Genomic DNA, 11,344 nt, shown 5'->3' with positions numbered 1-11,344 from the left:
ATCTAACTCTACTACTTGAGTGTGCAGGTCAAAATGTATGTCAATAATAAATTAATAACTCAAAAATGAAGATGGCTAGTTCAAAAACAGAAAAAACTTAATCGACCAAGAAGTAAGTTAGTCGACTAAGAGCCTACTGTCAGAAATCTGGACTTCAAGACAGAAACAATTTAATCGACTAAGAAGGAAGTTAGTCGACTAAGTGCTCATTGCCAGAAATTAGGATCAGAAGACAAAAACGACTTAGTCAACTAAAAGCGCAGTTAGTCAACTAAGATCATTTTGCCAGAAAATTTAAATTAAGCACTAGAAGACAAAATAACGGCTAGTTTCTGTCTCCAACAGCCAGAATTGATTTTGTAAGTATTTAAAGCCTCTTCAATAGTCAAAAACAAGATAGAGAAGTTATCCAAAGTGATTTTGAGCTTAGAAGACCAAAAACCTTCTCTTTTCACTTGTGTTTCACTCCTATCCTTTGAAAAAGTGTTTGAGCTTAGCTTTGTACATCTTAGATTAGCTAGGTGATCAATTGTACTTCATCTTTTCTTCATTTCTTGATTACTTAGAGTGTGCAAGGCACTTTACGGGGTTAATCAAGCTTGGGTTAACTTGGTTGTTATGGTAGGTTCTAACTTAGCCTTAGAAAAGTTAGTTTTGGGTTTTGGTTAATCCCGTTAAAAACTATTGTTAAAGGTTGTGGTTGAGCCTTTGAAAAGTCATTTTGGGTTTTGGTTGATCCCGTGAAAAATCATTATTAAAGGTTGTGGCTGAAACTATGAAAAGCCATTGTAAAAGCTTGGTGGAAGCTTGGGAATTCCACTGTTTTTAGTGATTTGGTTTGAAAAATCCTTGGTTGAACAATCAAGGTAGTGGATGTAGGTTTTTGACCGAACAACTATAAATCTTTAAGTATTTTCTCCTCTGTTTTATTTTTTATTTTCATTCTTTTTAAAGTCGTTCCTTCATCTTGCTTCAAATTTTTCATCATTGACCTTCAATTTGCCCCTAATTTGAAATCAAGTTTAATAAGAGACAAAAGTGCTATTTACCCCCCTCTAGCACATTTATTAGGGACCAACAGATAAGTTTGTGGTTGTTTACTTGGACGACATAGTTATTTACTCTAAAGATGTTAGAGGAGCATGTAGAACACATTAGGCTAGTAATGGAAACACTAAGAGAACATGAGCTGCTTGTGAAGAAAGAAAAATGTTCTTTCAGAATGAAAGAAATCCCTTTCTTGGGACACATTTTTTGAGGTGGTACTATTCGAATGGATATGGATAAAATTAAGGCCATACTTGAGTGGGATTCACCCACAAAGGTAACAGAACTATGTTCATTCCTAAGTCTTGCAAACTATTATAGAAGATTCATGAGAACACATTCTTCGATCACCGCACCACTCACCGACATGTTAAGAAAAGGTATCACTTGGAAGTGGAGCACACGAAGTCAACAAGCATTCAACACACTTAAAGAGGCTATGTGCGTAGAATCAGTTCTAGCACTACTAGACCACACCAAGCCATACGAGGTGCACACAGACACTTCAGACTTTGGTATTGGAGGTGTACTAATGCAAAGACATCTTGTGGCTTATGAAAGCTATAAGCTCAATGACACAAAGAAGAGGTACAAAGTCCAAGAGAAACAAATAATTGTCGTGGTACATTGTCTTCGCGCATGGAGACATTATCTTCTTGAAACACCTTTTGTGGTTATGATAGACAATGTAGCCACATTTTACTTTCAAAACAAAAAACAATCACGGTGATGAGATTTCTTGAAATAATTTGATTATCAACTTGAGTATAAACCAAGGATGACTAACTCACTAGCAAACACATTTAGTTGTAAGGCCACAGCCAAGGCATACTCGTGCATCACATCAAAGAAGGGCTATCGCACGCCATGGTAGCACAGACACTAATGGACTATGTCAAGGAAAGGAGGACTAGAAGGTTTTAGGTTCAAAAAGAGTTATTATACACCAAGGGCTCGAGACTTTATGTGCCATCCTATGGCAAGATTCGAAAGGAGATACTTAATAAGTGTCACGACTCGACTTGGGCGAGGCATCCGAGGATGCACTGTACGTTGACACTAGTAAAACAGGGGTACTATTGGCTGTAATTACGTGAGAATATGGAGACATATGTACGAACATGTCTAAGACAAGTCTAAACAAAGGAAGGCTACAAGGTTAATACAACCACTGCCAATTCCAAGCTGACCATGGGAGTTTTTGAGCGTGGATTTTATCATGAGCATTCCTATGGTGAATGGATTGGGATGCATCATGATAATTGTAGACCATTTCTTTAAGTATGTAACATTCATCACTACAAGCCATGAGTGTTCAACAATGGAGGCCGTAAAGCTCTTCATGACCAACATTGTCAAGTATTGGGGAGTTCTATTGAGCATAGTGAGTGACAAAGACACATGCATCACAAGTAAATTCTAGTTAAAGTTGTTCAAAAAGGTAGGATCGCAACTTAACTTTTTGACCAACTTTCATCCACAATCCTAGAGGTAAATTTTGGTTTAGATGGACTATTCCATTATAAATAGCCACCCTAGGTAGTCTTTTATTTTCATCAAGCAATTTAATTTTTTACTTAGATCATAGGTATTTGCTTTCAAAAATAATAAACTTCTTATTTCTCCCAACTCTAATTCTTTTCAAATTGTCTTTACGCTTCCCCTATATTCGCTGCAACTCAAAATTAAGCTAGCTTAGTCTTCAATACACAAGTATAAGCACTATGTCGATCTTGACTAAAGTTCTAAGCTTGTGACACCCCTGATGTGGTAAATAATTTTTTTTTACACAAATGGATATTTAAACGAGTTTGGACAGTTAAGGAATAGTGAATAAAGTTTTAATATTCAAGTTCAAATAAGAAACTTTAAAAATAATCGGATAATAATAAAGTTTGAACACCGTACATATTAATAGAGTTAGGGATAGGGTATTTCAAAATTACCGAGTACCCTGTTGACAACCCTAACTAAAAGTGTATTCTAAAAGTGAGAATACTGACAGCAGGTCTTTAGCTTGCCCTAGATAATATTATTTATCATTGAAATCGTTTTAAAGATGTTTCACGCTGAAAAGTAAAAATCTTAATTATAGAAAGCCTCACCACAGCATAATCTAAAACTAAGAATTGCCAAAATGCAAATTACAACTTCGACTGTGCACCACAACGCAAGACTGCGTTCATACAATCTCTCAAACTTGTAGAGGTAGCAGATAAACCAACATGAGGACCTTTTAACACCTCATTTTTCTTCTATAATTCAATAATTCTTGTTGGAAAGACCAGCAAGCACTTGAGCTCTACACAGTGCTGATGTCCACCCGGCTTTTGTGCAGCTGAAAGGCAGGGGTGATCCAGCTTCCGCAACTGCATTGGATGCCCGACCAATTGAAATAACCCAACCGAGCTTCACAATGAGCACATGACAACTTCCCCTCTATTGCACCTTCCTCAACTGAGTGACATGGAAATTCATCAATTAAAGTGAAGTTAGGTGGAAAACAAATTACATATCTTGGACTAAACGAGGTGAAGTATGGTCAACACCAAGTATCGGCTTGGCAAATGATGAAAACTCCAAAGCAATAGATCAAATATGATTTGGGAACAAACATGATAAACTCAAAATAGAATATTTCCGGGAAAATGTTTTCTCACCTGCTGTCATCCACCGCAAGGGCTCAACAAATATTGATGAACACTCGGTTTGAACAGACTTGTTGAAAGGGTTACCACTTCTCCGTTTATTCCACTCAAAAGATGTCTCACCCTCACCTGGAATATGATCAACAACATTCTCCTGCAATGCCACAACTCTTCGGCATTTCTTGCAGCGGTATGCAGTACGATTAGTTCCTTCTTTTGGAGGTGCTTCCATAACAGAGGAACTTTCAGTAGGCAAGCCAGGATCAGCACCTAATTTAGAACTGTCTATTTTCTCTCCACGGTTATAACAATCACCTGACAGTATGATACACATGCACCTATCTCAAAGATGACACTCATGAAAAAGGAATTTCTATTTGCTTTCAGTTTTCAGTCTAATTGCTGACAATGAACAAAAAAGAAAGGTTAAAAAAAATAAAGAAAACAGAATGTCAAAGAAAGCTCCATGCTCGAGAAAGTACTAAAGGTTCCTAGACTGTTGACACCCACTAAGCGGATCATGAGTGTTACCAAGCTTGTGATTTTTTTAAAAAATATTTAATATTTAATTCATATATAAATAAAATATTAAATTTATTACATATTTTTAGATTTTACTAGAACTTTGAGTTTGAGGTCAAGCGCGAGCTTGACTTGAGTTTTTAGCTCCAAACTGAAGTTAATGACAATCATGCCCAACCGGATCAAGCTTGAGTAGCTCGATTATTTTTCAAATTAAGCTCGTGTACAAAATAATAATAATAATAAAGCTCAGTCAAGCTTCTCAAGTTTTTTAATTGAGCTGAGCTTAAGCACGGCACTGTATTTAAAAAGAAGAAATGGGTACTAGTTTCTAAAAAATAAAAAGGGTAACCTTTTTTCTAAGTGCAAGTAATGAAACTTACAAGAAAGGGACTCAAGCAGTCCCTCATTTCTGAGAAAAGTGAAGGACAAACCATTCTTTATTTTTATGTAAATTCAGTAACTGAGTTGGTGTCAATTGACTAGTGATACTAAACTTAATCAGTCCCTTTATATATTAGTATGGTATCATCCTAAAAATCAGACATAAAATACTAAACATTGAAGCATACAAGGGAAAAACAGTAAAAGCTGACTTATGCCAGCCCAAAAGAATATCTATAAAAGCAAATTAGAGACTGATAATTTCATTCAACATTGTATTTACTAACACTTTTAGTCCATTTGCATAGATGATGACCGATCCAGATCTTGAGGCACTAATAGCATAGAATAAATGGAATTCTATAATTCATCATACCTTGCCCTGAAGGGACAGATATATAAGGATTGGAGACTACTAGTATGGAAAAACCAAAACAATACCACAGCCACTTATATAATAATAATAATAGCCCAAACAAACAAACAAGCATAACCAAGAACATCCAATAACCCCAAAATGCACCAAAAGCAGAACTGAATATTCAAGTGCTTACATATGATAACGGATTAATGATTATTAAACAAAATAATTGAAATTTATAATTAACTAACCAGTCTCAACCAATATGTAGGTTCCTACGACTCTAAATATTCTAGAAAGAAAGAACTTGAAAATAATCTGGAGAAAACAAATTATCGACACCTCTCTCATATGAGATAACAGAATCTGATAAACTGAACTGGACACCTCAACCATCTTACCATCTCCTACAAGCCTGACATGGACTACTTATACACCAGTCATATATAATATATACCGCATTCAAGTTGTCACTTTTCCCCACCATTAACACTCTGATAACTTTAGTACACATAATGAACAATATAATCAAAAGCACAGCATCCACTGCCAGAGTGGCGCAGAAGATTAAGAAAATGTGTTGATTCTTAATGGTTGAGAGCAACTCTGTGCTTTCCAAGATAGAAAAATAGAATGGTTCTTGTCTAGAGCTAAGTACAACTGGAAACTTTCTTTCTTTTTCTCCCTCCCTCATTTTCTCTTGGATGAATGGATTGATTAATAGCTTGACGGATTGGCAAATAAACTAGCTACATTGGGTTCAATTTAATTTAAGATGGTTTTTGATTAAACTTGACCATAATTGCCAACAGAACCAAAGGATGGAACTCAAAAGCAAAACAAAAAAGGAAAAAGTTCATCTTCTTCAGGTCAATTTTTCATTCACAAGAAACAAAGCAAAACCAAGACACTTCAAGGGGGCACTAACAGAACACCAATGAAGGTGATTGGAGATTTATTAAGATATGCTTAGTATGCTTATGGCCTAGCATGGTTGATATTTTCATCTTTGAAAAATAAAGGAAATCCGAAGAAATAACTCTGGTCCAAAGGGCAGAGCAACAACTAAGGTGCAATTTCAACACTAAAAAGGATAGAGATGATGAAAGGTATATTCTGTTAATTAAATTCATTGTGTCCATTCCCAAACCCCATTTCTATGTCCATAATTGCATGTCAAGCATTGAAATGAACCATTGTCATTTGAAAAATAAAACTTTAGCCATCAAGTTGCCAAGTTTTTGACAATTAGCCTCGCCCTCCCACAATCTGAAGACCTATTTTAAATGCAAAAAGTTAAAAAACAATAATAAATGCAGTGGACTATCACATTTTACATATTTTCCCTCAATGAGGAATGACTGCGTTATATCAAGGGATATAAAAGTAAATGTAAAAATAGGTGACTCCTGATATTGTAGTGGACAAACTTTGGGAAACAGCAAAACAGAAGACCAAAGAAAATGGTATGTTTTTGTTTAGATAATCAGACATCTCATTAGCTTATACTTAAGAAATGGAAAAGAACAAATTTTTATATGCATGTGCAGTGATGGATGGATTCTGGTTTATGAGAGTTAACATAAATCCTGCCTAAATGTTTTGAGACAGGATGAACTGACTGTAAGAGGCCTGTCAAGTCAATTCTCAGGCATACCAGACCCAGTTCTGGACCATATAGGGGAACAATGTATCGATACGGTTGTTAAGCCCATTTAGGGAAGTATACTTTTCTCAGATCTGCAAACATTCACATCACTGTCAGCATATTCCTTCCTAAGTAGGAAAAAGTTAACCATGGCCCTATCATCATGAACATTTTAGATGAACAAAGTACAAAAAAGGTTGTTAAGCCGACTTCAGGGAAGTATACTTTTCTCAGATCTGCAAACATCCACATATTGTCAGCATATTGTTTCCTAAATTAGATGGGAATGTTAAGGGTGACCCCAAAATAACTATTTCCCACTCATGACTCACCAAATTTATTTGGTTCAGTTATATCTCCATGAACCCTTTCAACAGACATCCAACTTCATTCAGAATAAGAATCCAACCACCATTGCACCTATTTCTGTTCTTCAATCACCTATTCCGAGTTCTCTATATGAGCTTCATATTTTAAACTATTGTGAGGTGCAGCATCCAAACTTAGAAATAATTTGCAAACTAAGTTTTCTGCCCTCCAACTACAAGATCAGATTATGCTTTTTTCTTCTGAACCTTCTGCCATGAAGGGTTTTCATGCTTCCTACATCCTAATTGAGAAAGTATATGGTTAACTGATCCTACAAAAACACACACCTTGAACTTCTCAAGACCTTTAAAATATCCTACTTTTCATCAGACCACTTAACCATAGCACATAGTAGCTCAGAAGCTGAAGCCTTCGATAGGTATGTAATCCTTCTTCCCTAAGAGGTAAGACATTTTACTTCCACCGTTTACAATATTTCTGAGCCCTCTACAACCAAAAATGCTTTAACATACGCTTCATGGGTCATTAACTTATTATTTAGAGAGTAAATGCCTTAATTTAGGTGAGACAGCCACAGTTGAGGGTTGGATCATGGCCAGTCTTACCACAAATATGCAAAACCAGTTTGACTATGACTTTCCATTGTTACTCAGCCTTCAATAGTTCTTTTATACAGCCATCACCGCCCCAGAATCTGCTAAAGTTGATGGCTTTCTTCTCTTAATGTTTCTCAACTCAAGATGCTAGAATAGACCAAAAAACCAGAGCAACAAAGTTTAAAATAAAAAATCATATCTATCCTATAACTTCAAGAAATGTTAGGAAAGGTCAAGCAAAATGAAATAAAAAGGTTAAGAGGGGAGAGAGAGAGCGAATGTACCCAACACTTTTAGGCGAAATCGCTTGTATACTGGGCTACTGTGATCAACCTTGTGACCCATTTCTTCAAACATTTTCAACTGCAATGCAAAGAAAATTGGAACTTTTGAGAAAAGTCAGAATCTAGAACCATATAGCCACAACGAAATACATGAAAAACTATATCACTTAATTTTTACAGTATTCCTTTGCATTACCTGCTCTAAAAACCCATCATTGGGGCAAACAAACTCACAGGTTTGTCTTAGAGATTCAAGGGCATCTGCAACAATGAAAATGCAAGAGGGGAAAAGAAACAAGAGGATAATGTATAAGTTCAATATAAATATAAGTAAACAAATACATACATACATACATACATACATATATATATAATGCATCCTAACATCCAAAAATAAAAAAGTGATAAAAAAGCTGCCAGCATGTACCAAATTTGGACCCACATTACTCCCAAAAAAACAGCAGATTTGTTCAAACCTTCTTGAGATAGTTGCTCAGTTCTCATCAAATAAGCTGTAATAATAGCCGCACTGCACGAACACATGCAAAGAACAGTGCAAATCCTTAGGGCTTAACAATTCAGAAAACTGGAAAAGCTATTACAGTGTAAGCTTGTTCTGGAAATTTTCTGATAAACGTTGGCAAGGTGACATAAACCAACTTTTTGCTTCTAGTAAAAAATATTGGACAGTAATATATAAGATGCACTTTTGCCCACAGGAAGTAGCCTTTATGCAACTTCTGCAACCATTTGAACAAAATAATGATGCCATATTATGGTTTTCTAAACTTGCATGATGTGAAAGAGTGGAAGGAAAAACCATAGCATTGATTTATGTTTATGTTAAAAATCAAAATTTTAACAGCTAAGTTATTGGTGAATTTTAAAAAGATTATATGCGGAAAAAGAAAAACAGAAGCAAAAACTAACACAAACACAGACCATCAAAACTTGTACACTTTTAGTTTACAGAATCCAAAAAATCAAGAACAAAATAAAAGAAAATTCCTGGTGGTCATTGAGCAGAACAGAAAAGTTATTTACCAAAGTTCTCTGCAGTCATCTGTTCTCAAACTAGTATTCCAAGTAAATTAGCCTAATTGGAAATAGTATCAGAAGATGATATTAAGAGCCTGAGGAGAAAAAGGAAGGATCATACCTTCTTGACACTCCAGCAAAGCAATGCACCAAAACAGATCCCTCTTTTCTGCTTTGATCAATAAAATCAAAACATGCATCTAGGTAATCCAACAAATTCTCACTCTCCATATCTCTAATTGGCACTGCCATTCTCACCAGCTTTAAATCCTTTCCTGCATATTCCAACAAGTACAACAGCTTCTGGGGTGACAAAGAACTCTTAGAAGCATCATCTACATGATCCCCAGAAGCTGCAGCACCACCAGACCCTCCTACAAAAACCTTTTTAATTTCCTTGGTAGGGATTGTGAGACCACTGCGCCATTCAGAGAAAAATGATATTGATGCAGAGCTCAAAACTGATAGAATGTGTGTGATCTCTGCGCTATCATTTTGCAGAACTTGAGCAGCATCCCCTATGTTTCCAATAAATAGATTCTCACGGACAAGATGCATGACAACACACAAACACAAACAATGCTTTGAATTAAAATCTAAGCCTTTTTTCGTTTCACTTCCTGCAAAAATCAGCAATTCATTAATGTACTAGCGACTGCCTACCTATTAAGCTTCATCTAGAAATCAAAATTTCTTGAAAAGCAACAATTGTGTATTTGGTAACTGAAGAAGATAATAAGGAAAAACAAATCAGGTAACACAAGATTTCTTCTATAAAGCTTGCTTAAGAACTGAGCTAAATTGGTCGCTTCAAGATCCATCTCAACGCTAAGGAGATGATGTAAGAGAAATGAATGCTAAGGTGATACTTTGATAAAAGGAAAATCATGTAATCGAATTGTTCCAACTAAAATTTTTAAGATACTAAAATCACACTATGAAAAATGTTAGAAATGCCATTGAAATTAAATGCCAAAATATATGTAATTCCAATATCCCTATGATAAATACTGACAAACTAAAAATTGTTTGATTGAGGTTTTTGCAAAGGAGATAAGTGATTTTGTACGGAAATTTCACATCTATTAAGGGCAAAGAAGAGAATGACATAAGAGAAAGGGTAACCTACCCAAATGATGAGAAAAAAAAATTAAAAAAGCATTACCTGAATGCATTAATAATATTTTAACTACACTGAATTTAATTTAAAATATTCTATCAAGAGTAACCTTCAAACTGAGAAACTATACGCATGGAAAAATAACTTATCCTCTATCAAACAACACCATTGTCAACATTCAAAACCAACAAAAATAAATACTACTCTTTACCGAACTAAGCTGACTAAAGCACTTGTTTTGCACCAACACACAATTGATTCAAAGTTCCTTTTTCCTTCAATTTTCCTTTACTTTCTCGGTAACCTAACAGGAACTGAACCGATTGTCCACTAAAAAAAAAGTGCAGCTTCTTTTGAAACAAAAATGAAAAAAAAAAATATTTCTTGTAATTCGAATGTCGTACAGTAAATCGAATGCCTTTTTCTTCATCAAAATTAGGAAAAGGAATCTAACCTGAAAAAACAAAAGAATATTCCGGCAAGAGAATCTATTTAGCTTTTTCTACTTTCTTGTTGTCTTCAGTTTTGAATTGAAACAATGCGAGACAGAGTGCTTCTAAATATTATTGGAGAAGGGGAATGACGCGTGCGGATAGCTAAGGACGTATGTAGGACCCATTAAAGCTTTCCGTTGGAGGCCTTCTTCATCTTCTTCTTCTTTTTTTTTTTTTTTTTAACATAGTTGAGGAAAATTAATAATAAGGCTCTTGTAAGACCCAAAAACTTTTTCCAAAAAATTTTCAGCCTTCTTTTATTTCGTAGAGGAAAAATTTTTATAAATATAAAATATTTTATGAGTTAATAAAAAAATTAGGTTAACTTAATGTAAAATGTTTTACATATGAAAGGGGTGTAAAATATTTTTTCTTTGTATTTTTTTGAAGAACAATTATACATCCTAAAATCGATCTAGTGCTTATTTGGTTTGATTTTTTTTTCAACTTATCTATTTTTTAAAAGTAAAAGTCAGGTCAAATATAAATTTTGAAAAACTCTTAAAAAAATAATTTTTTTTTAAAAAAATTTTTAAAAAAAAGTGCTTCAAGAAAAGCTCTTGTGAGGAGCTTTTTCTTCTCTTCTTTTTAAAATACAAGAAAATTTTATTTTTAATTCAAAAAATATNATTTTTTAATAACTTTCTTAAAATAATTTTTTTTTTAAAATAAAATTTTTTAAAAAAAAGTGCTTCAAGAAAAGCTCTTGTGAAGAGTTTTTTTTTCTCTTTTTTTTAAAAATACAAGAAATTTTTATTTTTATTCTAAAAATATTCTCATCTATTAAAATAATTATAATATTATCTTCTACAAAAAAATACCTTTTATAATAATTTTAACTAACATTATAACTTATCAAAAAAAACTTATCA

General features: G+C 34.2%; 1 protein-coding gene across 1 annotated transcript; it reads right to left on the bottom strand.

Moving 5' to 3' along the window:
• On the bottom strand, window positions 2,957-10,647 carry LOC18598662 (dual specificity protein phosphatase 12). The gene is made up of 7 exons (XM_007028262.2): window positions 10,433-10,647; window positions 8,980-9,478; window positions 8,297-8,349; window positions 8,017-8,081; window positions 7,821-7,899; window positions 3,708-4,010; window positions 2,957-3,504 (listed from the first exon to the last, which is right to left on the bottom strand). The coding sequence occupies exons 2-7, from the start codon at window positions 9,414-9,416 to the stop codon at window positions 3,350-3,352; spliced, it is 1,092 nt and encodes a 363-aa protein (XP_007028324.1). The 5' UTR covers window positions 9,417-9,478; window positions 10,433-10,647; the 3' UTR covers window positions 2,957-3,349.

The sequence above is a fragment of the Theobroma cacao genome, chromosome 5 (genome assembly GCF_000208745.1).
Source record: "Theobroma cacao cultivar B97-61/B2 chromosome 5, Criollo_cocoa_genome_V2, whole genome shotgun sequence".
Classification (NCBI taxonomy): domain Eukaryota; kingdom Viridiplantae; phylum Streptophyta; class Magnoliopsida; order Malvales; family Malvaceae; genus Theobroma; species Theobroma cacao.
The sequence above is the reverse complement of the archived record's forward strand: the minus strand, read 5'-3'. Positions and strand labels throughout refer to the sequence as shown.

Coding starts and splice junctions, on each gene's coding strand:
- LOC18598662 (XM_007028262.2), bottom strand. CDS start 9,416: ATGCATCTTGTCCGTGAGAATCTATTTATTGGAAACATAGGGGATGCT. Junction 7,900..8,016: donor ATGATGGGTTTTTAGAGCAG/GTAATGCAAAGG, acceptor TTTGCATTGCAG/TTGAAAATGTTTGAAGAAAT. Junction 3,505..3,707: donor CTTGCGGTGGATGACAGCAG/GTGAGAAAACAT, acceptor CATGTCACTCAG/TTGAGGAAGGTGCAATAGAG.